The sequence below is a fragment of the Ammospiza nelsoni genome, chromosome 5 (genome assembly GCF_027579445.1).
Source record: "Ammospiza nelsoni isolate bAmmNel1 chromosome 5, bAmmNel1.pri, whole genome shotgun sequence".
Taxonomy (NCBI): Eukaryota; Metazoa; Chordata; class Aves; order Passeriformes; family Passerellidae; genus Ammospiza; species Ammospiza nelsoni.
The window spans coordinates 69,553,436-69,570,327 of record NC_080637.1 but is presented as its reverse complement, the minus strand read 5'-3'; the positions used below and the strand labels follow the sequence as shown (position 1 = coordinate 69,570,327).

The 16,892-nt window shown below is 39.6% G+C and overlaps 1 protein-coding gene across 4 annotated transcripts in view; it reads left to right on the top strand.

Moving 5' to 3' along the window:
- Positions 1–14,678, top strand: part of DCP1B (decapping mRNA 1B) — a 45,836-nt gene extending 31,158 nt beyond the window's left edge. For 3 of the 4 annotated variants that reach the window (XM_059471690.1, XM_059471688.1, XM_059471689.1), the window contains 4 exons: positions 2,569–2,700; positions 4,274–5,110; positions 11,793–12,026; positions 13,767–14,678. In XM_059471690.1, coding sequence (XP_059327673.1) covers positions 2,569–2,700; positions 4,274–5,110; positions 11,793–12,026; positions 13,767–13,847 — 1,284 coding nt within the window. In that variant the 3' untranslated portion in view covers positions 13,848–14,678. Of the gene's footprint in view, positions 1–2,568; positions 2,701–4,273; positions 5,111–7,033; positions 7,444–11,792; positions 12,027–13,766 lie in introns of those variants that run through there. The other variant, XM_059471691.1, reaches the window with a different exon arrangement.
- The last annotated feature ends 2,214 nt before the right edge of the window (positions 14,679–16,892 follow it).

Below are 16,892 nucleotides of genomic sequence, written 5' to 3'. Positions count from 1 at the left end.
CTGATGTGCTGAAATTAGTTATGAAATATATTGTTCTCTTCTTTGAATTGTGTTTATTCAGTGAAGAGTGTGTTAAAGTGTTGGAAGCTGTAGAATCAGTTCAAGAGCATCAATTTTCAAAGTTTTAAGGAATTTTACTCAATTTTTAGGACTGTAACTCATTTTGAAGTTCCTTGTTCCCAAATTATGTTGTACATTTAGAGATTACATTACATGCAAAATAAAATACACAGCTTTCTCTTCCTTTTTGAATTGATGGAGCTTTAAGTTGCCAAACTACTGAGTTATTTTTTTAGATCTACCTCTTATACAGTTGCCTTCTCTTGACCTCTGGTAAAAAAAAGCTGGCCTCACTGACAGCCATGGAGAAACCAGCTGAAGAGTTGCAAAGGTACAGAACAAATCGTGACAAAATGGGTTTGTCCTTTCCCATTGTGCCTTGTCCTGTGCTGCAGCCCAAGCTCTGGGTTGAACTCTGTGCTGCACAGTTCTTCTCCCAGCATTTAGCATTTCCAGCTTCATACTGCACAGGTGGAGTATGGATCTCACAACACAGAGCTGTTGTTTGCTTTGAATATCTCTGACTCTACCAAACTTGCCAAAAACCCCTTTTTCTTGCTCTTTTTGATCCACATGGACCATAAGTGTCTAGTTTTGTTCCAGTGTTGCTGAGCCTTTCTTTGACTTGATCTTAGAACCTTTTGGCTGCTTATCAATCTTTTGTAGCAGCAGAGCTTTGAACAGGACAGCTGACTAAAGGACAGAGCTGTGAGCAAGGTGTAGGAATTGCCAGATGTTCTCTGGTTCTCTCACTACAGAGCATGGTGGGATTTCTTTCATGCTGCTTTTTGCTATTATTTGTTGATAATAGCATCTGATAGCATCTTTACCTGTCCACCTGACAGGTGCTTAAAATGCCATGCTAGTGCTCCCAACTTCCTCACCAGCAAGGCTGTGCTCCCATCTGCCACAATGGCTTTAAATTCTGAGCTCCAATAGTTAGAGATGCCTCTGCAATCATCACAGGCTTCTTTTCTCCTCCATGTGCTTCTGTGTTTGACAGCAACCTACTAGCCTTGTTATCGAGTCACAGCAATGATACCAAGTCAGGTCAATGTCATTCTTGTGTGTACTGATGCTCATTTGGCTGAGGAATTTGGTCTAAAATATGCTCATGTAGTGATGACTCTGTTAAACACTACTGCTTCTCACCTCATTTTTATAGGCTTAGTGCTGGGATTATGCAGGGTATGACAGTGGAATCTAAGGTACTTAAGGTTTCTGAGGAATTCAGCCTATTAAAATATCCTGAGGAAATAAGGGTATTATTTAAATTCTGCAGAACTCACTGGCAAATATTCAATAGGATGTTATCCATTGTGTTAAAGTTTATGTGCTTTTTGCCCAAAAGGTTGGGCTGAAAAATAGAAGATACATTGAAGAAAAAGCAGAACCATTAGAAAGAGAACTGTTTGGGGCAAAAAAACCCAGCTATTTAGTCTTATTGTAATGCAGTTTTGGTCCACGTAGGATCTGTCCAATCTGACAAAAAAGTTAAAGTGTTGAGGATCTACTAAAGCCCCTTAAGTCCTTACAAGAATTCCAGTTCTGCTTTACTGGGCAGCCCTGGGACCAGCATGTCTTTGTTTATTTGTTTATTGTCAGAAATGGGTTAAGTAATCAGCTTTGTGTATTTGAGAGTGGGGTTAGAATTAATAGCTAATTCTATTAACTTCTTGTTAAATAATTCTTCTAAAAATCTTTCCACTTTCTTGGTTTCAACTGTATCAAGTGACAATGACTTCAAAGACACTGTCTTCTTTTCTACTGACAGTAGCGTTCCGTGTATACCCAATGCTTTTTTAGTTTCATTGACTATATTTTTATGTATAGCATCTTATTCACATTTTCTTTTTCCATTTACTTTTTCACAGAGCATTTTATGTGTTTTTTCTCTGAATTAAGTCATGCCCTTCTCTCTCCACATAACATTTTTTGTCCCTGATCACTTTTAGTAATCTGTCTTGACCATCTTTTTCATAATAAGAAATCCTCCTGATTCTACAAATTGATTAAATCTTTAATTATTTTTCTGTACATGTATATACATCCTACCAGTTCCTACCATGTGAAGATTTATGTAAAAGAGTTGAGTTATTATTCTACTTGTTGACAAAAGCATTTTAAATTATCTTTATGGGCCCATTAATCCTTTTAGCTGCCTGTTGCATACAGGAAAAGCATGTCTGTTGCTTGGTTTTTAAGGTGCTTTTTTAAAGTATTTTATGTTTTTGAAGTGCAGGAAAAGCAGAAGGCCAAAAAGAGAGCTGAGATTTAAATTAGAGGGAAATCTTGGAATCAAGTGTTCAGTTTTACATATGTCTTGTGGTTTTAGAAAATTAGGTTGCAGTTGCTACAGTTCTTCTAATAGCATAATACTTCATCATCAGTGCTGCAGTTAGTATTTTGGTTATTGAGTATCTGGTTATGTCTGTATTTTACTGTGGTTGGGAACTGGAGGAAAATACATTGTCACACATGCTAAGAAACCCTTTTTTTGTGTTGCAGTGTAAGACCTGCTCAGAGCCAAAACAAATAACCAGTTCCTCTGCAATCTACAGCAACCCCAACCTGATCAAACCCATTCCAGTGAAGCCGAGTGAGACCCAGCAGCAGCAGCGAATCTCCCAGCAGAGCAAGGTAAAATCTGGGGTGTTTTCTGACTGCTGCTGCTGCTCTGAGCAACAGGAACATTGGTTTGAGGTCACTGCATGGACTTGAGATTGAGCCACTGTAAGGAATGATTTTAAAGCACAATGGTTTGTGAAAGCTCCCTAACCCCCACTGTATGATGTGGAAACGCACAAACTACAGACACACTGTGCTGATGCAACAAAGAAATATTGGTCTTGCAAATTTCAGGGCATGTTTTGATCACAAGCTGATCTAGTCAATTGCTGGACCACACTTTTTGTGGGGTTTTGTTTGGTTTTTGGGTTTTTTTTGCGTTTTTTGTTTGGTTTTCTTTTTCCCCAGTGGAAATCATTGAAATAAAGAAAAGTCTCTTGGTATATCTTCAAGCCGAATCGCAGTGCAAAATCCTAAAAATTGAATTCAGCTGTGACCAGCAGATGCACAAGAAGTGGCTCTACTTCATACACAGGCAGATTTCTGTCTCTTACTAATATTGTACTGATGGCTGTAAAAGAAGATGCTCTTTCATGTTATTTAAAGCAAAGCCACTGCTATGTCTCAGATTTGCTGATTTTCTCCCACATTAGCAGCTTGACAACAGTCTTCTTGCCCTTCCTATGTGACAAAACTATTAAAAATCCTCTTGGGGAAAAAAAGAGCATTGCAGCTTTCTCAGCTTTTCATTGAATTCTGCTGGCTAAATGTTGTCACCACTTAATGTAATGCGGTGATGTTTGCAGGGGTCCCAGGACAAGGGAAGAGATGAGAATCTTGACTCAGTGTTTCAGAAGCCTGATTTATGATCTATATTTTATTTATAGATGTTACATGACTTGTAAGGGTCTTCAGGGGTGAAGAGATAGACGAGAGTTTTGCTTCATGATCAGAAGGCTGGATTTATTAATTTATGATATATAATACATTAGGACTATACTAATAGGAATAGAGAGAAAAGTTCAAAAGCTGCTAAGCTAAGAATAGAATAGGGATCTCATAACAAGAGAGTTCTCTGTGAATCTGTCCCGGAGCTTGGTCTTGTGATTGGCCCTTAATTGTAAACATGGAACATGAGCCAATCACAGGTGCACCTACTGCATTCCACATCAGCAGATAATTTTTGTTTCCCTTCTATTTCTGGGGCCTCAGCTTCCCCGAAGAGAAAAACTCCTAAAGAAAGGATTTTCCACAAAAGATGTCTGTGATGTATAGATATATATTTTTATGATATATATTATTTTAAAAGAAAATGGTATATTAAAATAATAGAAGAAAGGATTTCATCAGGAGGCTTTGAAAGGAAAGGAATAGAATGATAATAAAATCTTGTGACTGACCAGAGAGTCTAAGCCAGCTGGACTGTGATTGGCCATTAATTAGAAACAACCACATGAGACCAATCAAAGATGCACCTGTTGCGTTCCACAGCAGCAGATAATTATTGTGAAATTTTGTTTCCGAGGCCTCTCAGCTTCTCAGGAGAAAAAATCCTAACGAAAGGATATTTCATAAAATATGTCTGTAACAATGTAACTCCTGCAGGAGGAAGCTGTGTTCACTCTTTTCCTTCGTCCCCTCGCAGAACGCGGATCCTGAACCGCAGCACCTGTCCTTGACAGCGCTGTTTGGCAAACAGGACAAGGCAGACGGCTCGGAGGCGCTCAGCAAGCAGCCCCAGGAGAGCGTCCCGGCGAGGCAGGGCGTGGTTCGCTCGCTGTCCTACGAGGAGCCCAGCAGGCACTCCCCCGGCGCCGAGAAGCAGCTGTGCCCCGCCATCCAGAAGCTGATGGTGCGGGGCACTGAGCTGCAGCCGCTGGCCGAGCTCCCCGAGAGCCGCCTGTGTGAGAACGGCAGCGTCCCCCCCGTCGGGGACACTTTGACGGGCCTCTTCCAGCCCGTGGCTGCCCACGGCATGGCCACGGCCCACGGAGCTCAGGATGCGGCTGGCACTCAGAGCCTCCTGCAGAAATTGCAGAGTCAGTCAGGATCGGTGGCTAAAATGGAGCCCGGCGCCGCAGGAGCTGTGAACTCGACAGCTGCCGTGTTCGGCAGGACTCCTGCTCCTGTTGGAGCACCTGCGGCACCAGCAAACAGCATGAGCCAGCCCCCTCTGGTGTATTTCAATGGGTCCCTACCAGGCCAGACTTTAGAGGCTCAGACGCTTGGGAAAGAACAATCCAAACTCCCCAGACAGCCGCTTCCTCTCTCTGGCAATCAAGCAGCCAATTCTGGGGTGATTTCACCTCAAGAATTACTGAAAAAACTCCAGATAGTGCAACAAGAACAGCAGCTCCATGTATCCAGCAGACCAACGTTGGCAGCTAAGTTCCCAGTTACCCAGAACACCAATACCCTGAAATCACTGGATTCCTGGATAGAAAAGGCTCCAGGCACAGAAAAACAGAGCACTCTCTTCCAGGTAAATGGGGGACTTCATAAATAAATACAAATCCAGCAGTCTTTTAATTTTGATGTTTTCTGAGGTGAGGAAACAGAGCACTCTCTTCATGGGGGAGTTCCCCATTACTTCCAGGTAAATGGGGAATTTCATCATAAATAAATACAAATCCAGCAGTCTTTTAAACTTGATGTTTTCTGAGGTTAGGCTTGGCTTGGTTGTCCTGCTGCATGTTGTACATGATTCATTTTGCAGGTGATATTTTCCCAACATGAAGTTCTGATTTACCAAGATTTGATACTGTAAATCCTGAAGGCCACATCTCTTACACATCAATGATGACCAGAAATACTGCAGTGCTGTGTTGTCCCATAGCCCCTTTGAAAAGTCACCCAGTTTTCACTTGCCACTCACTTACACTTGGCTGTTATGTGTAATGGCTTGCTATTCAGTGTAATATTTTGGGTTTAATAATTATTTTCTGCAAAATTAGTCATAGCTTCCTCTGTGTAGATGTGCATTCTTTTGTATGCCAGTTGCTAAAGATACTTAAAAGGTCCCTTGTTTTCTAACTGCAGCTTTTAGAATTATTTGTATATTGGTCAGTTAGTTATCTTATACCACACCTGCTACTTCCAGATATTCATTAGCTATTTTTCTTTAATTTTTTCTGTTTTGTTTTGAAAAAAGGTCTTGTGCCTGAGTGACATCAAAAAAATCTGTTTATTTTGATCCCAGAAGTCAAATTAGTGTCTTAAAAAATTCAGATGTTAAGAGACTATATCTCTCTGATGGAGTACAGTTTTATGTTCTTCAGAAAAGCAACATGTGCAATTACAAAATGTCCCATCCAAAACAACTACTGTCTTTAACAACTTCATTTTCAGTAGTATTTTCTACACTAGAATGTCTTCACATGTCCTGTCTGGGAATGCATCTAAGCCCTTTTCAGCTTCCTTTTTTGGGGATAGGCTGTGGGGTACTGGAGTCTGAAATTACTGATGCCAAGTATTCCCCTTTCCAGTGTAAAGCTGAAAAGCTGTTTTTCTATTGTGACTATTCCATTATTGTATTTCTGTTCTATTCTATTTTTTATTTCTCTTTTCTGTTTTACTCTTGTATTCTGTTTTTCTAATTCTGTCAAACCTGATTGAAAGACTACAGGATATTTCAAGATGCTAGCAAGTTCTTCTATACATGAAGAAGCTGAAGGAGTCATTTAAAAATAAAAGAGCCACATCTGTCACTAAGTTTGTGACAGGTCAAGTTTTCTAATTCCATGAGAGAAGTGGGAGGAATATTAATTTGATACAGCAAATAGCCATCATTATTTTTGTTCTTTTAATTAATGCAGTAGGATCTGAATCTGTATGAAAGAGTTTTTTGGGGATTAGTCATTGAAATTATTCAGAATCAGTTGCTTGCAGATGGTAACTTTGACTTTCCGGTGGAGAGCTAAAGAATAAAAGGAGGATCCAAAGTCAAACAAATTGATTTGTTTTCACTGGGAATGGAACTTGCCTGCTTTAAATGTAAGAAATTGTGTGATTCACTGGTACATGTGCTGATGGCATGAGGGAGGACATAATGGAGGTAAAAGTGAAATGAGGCAAGTCCAGGCTCTACACTGTAAGTCAGTATGCATGAATAAAAAATTAGGTAATATGCTGATATATTTTTCAGATGAAAAAATCCTACAGATGTTGCTATGGCAAATGTCTTTAATTTTGTATATATGAAAAAGACAGTGGTGCCAGTATTAATTGCAATATGGAAAGGCAATTCCTGAGGTCTGGTCTAATGCAATTGCAGCACTTTGACTGCTTGAGTATGGATAGAACAGAAAAGTCTTCTCTGGAGCAAGGCTCATTCACTGTGATTATTGCTGCAAGTTTGCCTTAAAAAAAAAAGGCAGCAACTGAGATTCTCAGTCTTCCTTTGCAGGGCTGTGAGCAGAACAAGGAGGCTGAGACTGCTGAGGAGGGGCTTCCCACAGCTGCTATCAACACAGTATTAGATGCATTAAATGTGGAGATTTAATGTATTGACTAAAAATGATAACAAAAATGTCACTAATTATTGCTTAGGAGACCTAAAGCTCTGCAGTCTGGGAGGAATGGCCTCTTTCACATGCAGCAGATTGCACAAAAGCAGGGAGGCTAAAAATGAAGGAAGGACTCTGTTCCTCTGGAAGCCATGAATTAGCCACACAAAACATGCCTGCTTTTGAAAAACAACCTGGAAGATAAAAACCAACTTTTAAAACCAACATTAATCTTTTTATAAAATTATCCTCGCAGTAGACCAGAGGCTTCAAGTGCTGCCATGCCTGCAGAGTAGATATTTGAGTGAAATTGAATTGGCACAAATATATCTGCACATGCTCATGCAAAATTGATCAAAGCAGATTCTGACAACAAGTGCAGCAAAAGGTTTGTTCTCTGTAATTATTTGTGTTTTGGTATTGCCTACTATGCTTCAGCATACAGAAAAAGCAAAAGTCTGACAGGAATAGAGAGATATCTGAGCAGTGTCTGTTGTTGGAAAAATCAGATTAAAGGAACACCCTCAATCCATCAGCAGCACTAAGAAAATGTAAGCAATAGTCCTTTCCACAACTGACACATTACAAGTCCAAGTTTAAACTGCCTTCTGCTGCAACTCCATATGGTACAAGAACTGTGATCTCCCACATGAAAAGGAAGAGACCAGTTACCAAAAAAATGGGAAAAGAAATTTAAAAAAAAGTAAAAGCCGAAGAATAATAGTTGGAAGCATTGAGCCTGGTGTGGTGCCAGGCCTGTTTTGTGAAATATTCCATATGCAGACAGTAACGTGTGCTTAAGAGACAATAAAAAACATTAATCTACAGTGGGCTTTTAGGGGTATGTTTAGTGTTAGGGATGTGTTATCCTGGTTATAGGTACATGCATGCTTAAGTGTTTATGTTAATGAGAATTATGGTTTTAAAAGTGCTTACAATAACCCAGACACAAATTTATCATTTCTTCAGAAGACCACGTATCTTGCAGCTCGTTTTTCACATTTCTTGGAGCATTTTTCCATCAAGAATGTATTTTGTACATAATGTTACATCTTCTGAGTATGTGCATGAAACCCCAGTGTGTGTGGTGTGAGCATCACAGCACTGCTTCTCTGTTGTCCTGACTGCAGTTTCAGTAATTCTATAATGCAAATAGTTGCATTAAACTTGTTTCAAAAAGTAATTTCAGCTTCCGTAGCTAAACATCAATTAAAATATTCTAAATTAAACTTGAAAGACAAAGGAATGTTAATTGTAGCCAGCTTTGTTTTAATTAACTGCTTTTAAAGTTCCTAAACCATTCTCAGAATTATGTTCTCAGTTTTAAGCAGTGCCTCTGAAAACTGCTTAGGCCCACAGCACACGCTGGGTGCTGATGTTCCACTTGCTCCACCTGGGAATTCTTTTCATACGGGAAGCCACAGAAGGTGCCAGTTTGCATTGCAGGAGACCCAGTGCACTCCTTGGTTCATGGTGATCTGTGGATTTGGTATCATCCAGCTGCCAACAGCCACACAGAACACCAGTCTGACATCTTAGTGAGCATTTGGGCTTCAGGGAAAGGATGTTAGATACTGCACCCGTTATTCTGCACATTTTTTTGTTCTTTGCTGCACAGCTGATGGCAGACTCCTACTCTGTTATTAGTGACTCAGAGATTTAAGTGTTGACCTGACAGCTGGAGATAATGGAGGAAGAAGCAGCTCGGTTTCTGTGGGTAAGAAGTTGATCAACAGAATTTTGGAAGGGCTGTTATGAGTGGTGAGAAGTTACTCAAAGCTAAAAGATTGGTCCAAAGAGCATTTACAGTGCCTTCTGCAAAAGCTTGGTGTTACAGGAGTTGCAGTAGTAATGCCAGGCTCAGCATCCTGTTTTCTGGTGGGTGTCAGTTGTCCCAGTGACTCAAGGTGATCTGAGCTGAATCTCAAATGAAAATTTTGCTTTATTTTCAAAACAAACCCCCAACAATCCATGTTTTTATGTAAGAGTTTGTTCAACGGCAGAAGCTTTGAGCTTGAGCTGTTAGCAAAAAATACATTGTAATATTGAGGACAGACATAAGTGCTATGCACTAAGAAAAGACACATAAACTCTATTCTTCTGACAGTGAAGTTGTGCATGACCTGTGGATGTTGGCTGTGTCACCAGCAGATGGCAATATTGCTCATTGCATACAGTTTCCATATGCTTGGCATGTCCTACCTAACAGACCTCTCTAACTAGAGAAGACAAAGCATTCTTCGTGCGTCTCTGAAACCACAACATGTGTTTGTCAGGAGGAGCTGTGTATTATTAAGGGCACAGTTTGTCTCAGGTTTTGTTTGTTTGCCTTGGGCAAATGAGAAAAATGTCTTTAGATTTGGAAGGCTGTGTTATCTGGGGCTGAGTCTGCTGTAGATTAAGCTCTGTTAGTGGGACACTGCATCTCCTCCAGCAGCTCCCAACCTTCCCTTTGCAGGAGGTTTCTGCCCTTATAGAGCAGTTTTGTGTATGCATTCTTGAAATCACATTGGGAAGAATCATCCTGTTTAAGCAAGCCCTGCCAATTTTGCTGGAGGTAAATGAAAGAGAAGTTGCTGCAGCAGTGTGGATGAGGAGAGCAGAAGCACTGGGATGAGTATCTGGGGGTAGCTGGTGTTCCACAGATCTGTGCAGAGGCTGGAGGTCTCACTCTACAGAGGGATGTCACTTTGGACTCACACTAGTTTTCTTCTAAAATGAATGTTGTTTTTCAAGCATAGGTGTGCAAACCTTCAGTCAGTTTGTAATACCTCTGCTCAGTCAGGGACTTGGAACAAGACCTGGTCATGGCTGTTTTGATTACTTTCTGTGGGGCTGGAAGAAAGCTGCAGTCTAGAGTTTTGTAGTACTCTCTGTTTGAGAAACAGACACAATATTTACCTAACTGGGTAAATACTGGGAGAGAATAAAGCGAGACTTTTGTGTTAGGTGTATATTGCATGCTTTCTTTCCTGACCCCAGCCTTTCTGCTTCCTTAAATTTTCCATAAAACATCATGAAATCTCAGTCCTCTTTGTTTCTATTTCTCTTTGTATCATGGTCTCACAAAAATTGTTCAGAAATGTCTTGGGTAGAGCAATGATAACTAGGAGAGAGACAAGCTACAAAAATATAACTGTTCTTTAATGCTAATCTGTGTGGCTTTGCATACCTCGAAGATCAACCTCAGTTCTGTTTTCTTAACCTTAATTTTTCTTCAAAATTGAAATGTAATCCAGGACACAGAGTGAAGTGATTCAGCAGCCTTTCACCTTAATATGGGAGCAATAAATTGTGCTGCAGTCCCAAAGGGAGGAGCTTTGGTGAGCTTGTATCAATTCTGACGTACATTTAAAAGATTGGATACTTGCATAGCAAGAAGATGGCTGATTAGGATAAGATTTATTACTGGAATCACCGGGAGTGAGATCTGATGTCTGCAAGCTGAATGAATTAACTTTGTTACGTTGTGTATTACATATTATAGTATTTGCTAATATTATATCTGATAGTATTCGCTAATCCTGCATGATTTAAAGTTCCAAGTTTCACTGCAAAACTTGAAGGTGAAAATTATTTGGCAGATGTGCAGATTAGTGTGGTTAGGATACTGAGGGAACTGCTGCAGCACCAAGGCTCTCTTTGAGGGCTACTTTGATTTTGTTAATGGTGCATTGGTTGTGTGTCTGTTCTGTTTCTGGCAGTGCCATGACCTCACTATGGATCTTTAGCTAAATCACTGAATCTATGGTTTTGTTTTCTCTCTCCTTAAGTAAAATGAGAAGGGAAAATACATGTATATATTTATTAAGTAATTTGAGAGTTATAATTGGACAATACTTTCTAGTATTAGGTACAGGGGTATTGTATTTATGGGGGGCCCAGACGAAGGAGGGAATGATGAATCTGACTCCGTCTTCTCATAAGGCTAATTTATTATTTTATGATATTGTATTATATAAAAGAATGCTATACTAAACTATATTAAAGAATACAGAAAGGATACTTACAGAAGATAATAATGAAAACTTGTGACTCTTTCCAGAGCTGTTACACAGCTTGACCCTGACTGGCCAATGAGTCAAAGCAATTCACATGAAACCAATGCAACAATCATCTGTGGGTAAACGATCTCCAAACGCATTCCACATGAGCAAAATACAGGAGAAGCAAATCAGATAATTCTTGTTTTCCTTTTTCTCGGAGGCTTCTCATCTTCCAGGAGCAAAATCCTGGGCAAAGGGATTTTTTCAGAAAATATGACTGCCACACAGGGGTTAGTCTTTAATAGTGATATTTGCATGTCTCATGTTCTCAAAGATTAAACTTCCTGACTTGTAGTCCCTGCATGGAAGATTTTACTGCCGCATTCTCTAAGTGCTGATATTTAATAGTAGTCCAATTCCTGCACTAAAACACTATTGTCCTAAGATCATTTGCCTATCAGATTTATAATGCTTGAATCCATGTCTGCAATCTCAAATTGGGTGGAAGACCTTTCCATCTGGAAGTAGATCCTAGAGGTGGTGTTGAGCTGGAGTTGTACATCGCAGCGTTGATCTCCAGTGCCTGCTGCCAATCTGTGTAGTTCTCACCATCTCCATTCCCACAGAATTGAGCGTACATCTTTACCTGATGCCCGTGTTTTTGTCTGCACAGGTGATCTCCCCGCAGCGCATCCCTGCCACGGCGAGCCCCACGCTGCTGATGTCCCCCATGGTGTTCGCTCAGCCCACGCCCGCTGCGCCCAAAGCTGCCGAGAGCGGCCGCCTGGGCAGCGCCGAGCCCGGCTCGGGCAGCCTGCTCCTGCCCCTGCCCGCCGAGGCGGCCGTGCCCTGCAGCGCCTCCGTCTCCAAGGTGCAGCTGCAGGAAACGCTGCTGCACCTCATCCAGGTACCGTGCAGCGCTGCCGCTTCAGATCCTGCTGCCCGCTCTGAGACCAGCACCCTCTACTTGTTCTGTCTGTCTAAACTCTGAATTTCATTCTGAAATTAAATAAACGTTGGAAGTTGGGCTGCTTGTGCCGGGCTCTCCTTGCACACTGCATTTTGATTAATGCATCTGATTGGGGGTTCAGGAAAGGTAATAAATTTGGTGGGAGAGAACAAAGATGACTGAAAGCTTTGTAAGGTCAGCCTCTAAGCCAGAGAGACATCGATTATATTTTTAGCCAAGGATAAATAATGGGTGATTATCCTAGCTGCCAAATATTTCAGAGATGTGTGTTAGCAGTAAGAGGAATTCAGATGGGAGATTAAAATTGCAGGATTTAATCCTGCAATTTTAGGAGAGTGAGCAACTTTAAAATATGGGCTAGATAACATGAATGTATGTTAATTCAGTTTAGCATTTGAAATAGAAAATTACATGAAATAAAATTCCTTTTCTTGCAGTTTTTCAGGTTTAATTGTGACAAAGCATTAACAATGTTATATATAAGATGTTTGTTTACTGCTTTGGCATGATGCATAATTATGATTTTTTTTTTCCTTAATTTGCTGTGTGAGTAATATCTGAAGAGTAAAAGTTGAGGAGAGATTACATAACTAAAAACCTGGCTGCAGAACACAAGGGACAGAGAAACACATCCAGTTAATAGGTCAAAACTATGTGCCTGTATGGCTTTGGAATAAAATTAAAAGTCATTATTGTAAGTTACTTAAAATTTTATTTAGGTTACAAATTCAGAAAATAAATGGTATCTTTAATAAGATGGAGGGCTTTCTCATTTTTTCCCTCTACTTTTATTTTGGGATTAAAAAATATCACATTAACTTGCCTTTACCTACTTTGAGTGTCTGGATACTATTAAAACCATACATGAAGTTAAAGAGGAAAAACTAGTCAAGGAAAATTGGGGTTACCCTCTGTAACTTTGTACTTGTAAAATATATATTTAACCCTGCTATTTTTGGTGGTAGTTAGGATTAACTGAGTTACCTTGAAATTATTCACTGCCAATTTGTTAGCTGTCATTTTCCATTATATAAAACTACAATCTTGGATGCACCTAATTTTCCTTAAATATTATCTTGATTGTAATTATCCTCATATGTTTATGTGAGCTACTTATAACATTCTTTCTTAATGTGGGCTGACTCATTCTTGCAAAATGTTCTTCAGAAGGAAAAAGTTTAGCATCAGAGCAAAAGGACAGCATCCCTTAGGGAGCATTGAGCCTAAAAGAGCTAAACAAGATGCAAGGATTTCCCCAGGTAGGGTTTTGGTGTAGGATCACAATCCAGAGTGTTTCATTATTCCTTCAGACATGCTTGGAATTATCCCTGACCTAAGAGAGGACACAGCTTAAGGAAGTCCCTAGATAAATGAGGGCAAAGAAGAGAAATAGGGCTGTAATTGCAGTATTGTCACTGAGTTATTATGCAACAATACTGGACTCAATTTAAATGCACTGTGAGTTTAGAAAATCTTCTTTCAGTGTACTCATTGCTGAGGTGCAGTCCTGGGAAATAAAACAGATCTTCAGTGAAGGAAAGGGCTTTGCTATTGTTCCCTTTTATAAAAAAGAGTAAGATTAAAAAGTGTCAGGTCCATAAAATGGAATAACCCTCTAATCTCTTTACTCCAGTTATCCTGCTAACAATTACCTGTTGGGTTTTTTTTGTTTTTCAGAATGATGACAACTTCTTGAACATTATTTATGAAGCATATCTCTTCAGTGTGAGGAAGGCAGCAATGAAAAAGCCTATGTGAAAGATCATCTCTTAAATAAATTTCCACGGCTTCCTGAACTCCAGGAAGAAGATTTTGGAATTTTCAAGTATGATTATGTTTGAAGAAATGAATGGTCTTAGGCATTTTGCATACACTTAGGTTTTCCTTGTTGGCAAACACGTGCTGTACTGAGATAAAAGTGAGCAGAAATGGATTGTGCCTTTAGTGAGGGGAGCATCACAACGCTCAAGAATTATTCACAAAATATCTTAAATTATTTTTCTTACCCTGGTCCATGCTTAGAGTTGGTTTCCCGGCATAAGGAGTCAGTTCTCAGGATCCAGAGTCCTTTTTCACTCGCAGTGGTTCCTCATTGCCGAGGTGTTTGTCCCTGCTTTTCCCTGAGCCGTCCCTCACCACATGGTGGCAATGTTGGACTATTTTTAGGAACATCAAAATCCGCCTGAAATCCTGGAAAAGGAGCTTTTCGGGAAGACTGATCGTCGTACTTAGCTGTCTGCAAAGCAATTTAGAAGAAGTGTCATGACTTCCCCTAAAATTTTTGTAGGAAAATCTTTTTCTATTTTGACAAGAATATTTTTAGCTAGATGTAGAGATGGGATTCTGCAGGTGTTTGAGGAATTGGGGTGGGGGGGGTGGGTTTGTGAATGTACTTGGCTGTCACAGAACTCTGGGGTGACACTGGATGCATCTTTCTATTGTTCCAGGTCCAATCTGCATAATTATAAGCAATGTGAAAATTTGTTAAGGGAAATGCTACCTGGTGTAAATTTTTTTAAGTGTGTTCCTGGAGCACAGTAATTCCATTGATCCATTTCTAAAGAAAATAAAAATGGATAATCCCTCCAATGTGCTGATTTCATTTTATTGCACCATGGGCTATATATTTCGTTTGTATGACTCGAAAATGTTTTTACACTTGGCAGAAGACACATGAGGTTTTAAATCCACTAAAATAAATGATTGAAAGGATTTTTATGTATATTTTTATTAGCATCTGCTGCTGGAGTGCCAGTTTACTACAGTTTAGGAATCCACAGTTGTTGCTGAGGAGGCATTTCTTCTGTGGGTGCAGAGAACCCAAACTGTAATCTATGAATGATTATTCAGTCTTCTCTGCTGTGGGCACTGATGTAGGCACAACTCAGCCTCATCTGTGAAGGTTCTTCAGTGTCAGTTTGGCTGCAGGTTTCAATTACTTTAAGGTAATTGAATTGAATAATTACACAGTTGTAATGAGTCAAAGAGTTGCTCCTGCCCCATGCAAGGGTAGGGAGGATTTGCTGCCATTTTTTGGGAAAAGCTCTAAATACATAGGAAAAAACAAGTCAAGAGCTACTTTCTTTATTCACATAAGCAAATAACCCCAAGAAACTGCTGGAGTTTCCCTGCACTAATTAACTGATAGACAACAAATCACCCTCTGGTTGCCTGTTGTTAGTTTATGATTCTTGCAGATTCAGTGAAATTAATGTGCTGAGCAGATACCAGGAAAAGCAGACCTTAAAGATAGCAAATTCTAATCCTGTAGCCTTCATAATTTATGTAGCCTTTATAATTGATGGCATTCTACTGAGTTAATTGGTATTATTTCAGAATGAACTGGTGTGGAAGATATTGCAATCTACACAACAGAGTTTGAAACTAAATACATGCATAATTGGTGTCTGTGATGTTGGATTATCTGAGAGTGCAATTTAAAGATGATGAGGATACATAGTTAAGACCTCATTTGACATGTAGAACTTCTGTAATTAGTGGGTAAAAATAATCCTTAAGCATCTCAAGCTGCCTGGATAAGACATTTTCTAGTTATGAGGCAAATATTTTATTTATAAAAAGGTGAGTAGAAGTTTTAAAAATATTCTTATTTATTACTTGTCAGAGCAACTTACAGAAATTAAAGGCATATTTTTTAAAACATCTGTTAACTCTGGCTGCTTACAAAAACTGTAGTATTGGCATTATGCTTGACAAGCTGAGGCTTATCTTAAAGCAGACAAGGATTGAGGTAATTCAGGGTTTCTTTTCACTGCCCTCTCTTCTGGTTACATCTACACCAAGTAATGCTGGCAGAATTGGATTTCTCTCACTGTGTTGCACTGTAAGGGATTTCTGGGATTATTCAGAAGGCATAAACTTGCCTTTTGTGGAGTGAAGAAGTGTTGTTGCTAAAGAATGGAGGTGCTGTTTTAAAGTCTGTCCTGTTTACCAAGAACAGCAGTGGTGAGAAGATGGAACAAGCTCAGAAACAAACCATGAGTTTTATGACAATGAGCAGAAGAGGAAAAGTGGAGAGAGAAATCTGTGGAGAGATGAAGCCAAACTTCTTGTCCAGGTTTCCATCTCAGAGGACAGGATCTGCTTTTTCAGGTGCATTTGAGAATTGGAGACTGAGCTTGGGGTCATACTGGAGTGTACAGCTGACCCATGTCCCTTTCTACTGCAAACTGAAGTACCTGTGTCAGAAAAGGCTTTATCCAGAAATACAGTTGGAATGTCATGGAAACCTGGAGGATTCTCATGGAATTATGAAAACTTCATCTCTGCCTTTTGGCATTTTGTGTTTTTAGCACCTCTGTTTTGGCTGGGAGTGCCTCTATGCAGCCAGGTCTGTGCATGGTACCAAAAAGGGTGTTTTGGGTATCAAATATGGTGAATTTGATATCAAATTTGGTGAATATGAATGAACCACCTCTGAATATGGTGGTTGCAAACATTTGGATTCCTCAATTTTTAAATTTTTTTTAGAGATACTGTTAGAACTATGAGCTCATAGGCCTTTTGAGAAAAGACTGCAGCAGTTTAGAATTGCCTTTTTTGGGGCATGTTTTATTTTTTTCTTTATCTGAATATGGAAAAAAAGAGAGCAAGTAGAAAATCAGAAAATATATAAGGATGACATTAACTCTATTTAGATGATTTCACAGTATGCATGTGTCATTTTATTGTTTTTTGTATTTCTTGTGATACTGCTCATTTTGAGTTGTGATGTTTTGGTTTGGTTTTTCTGGGTTTTTTTTTTTTTGCTGTTGTTGGTTTGGGGTTTTTTTGGTTGAGTGG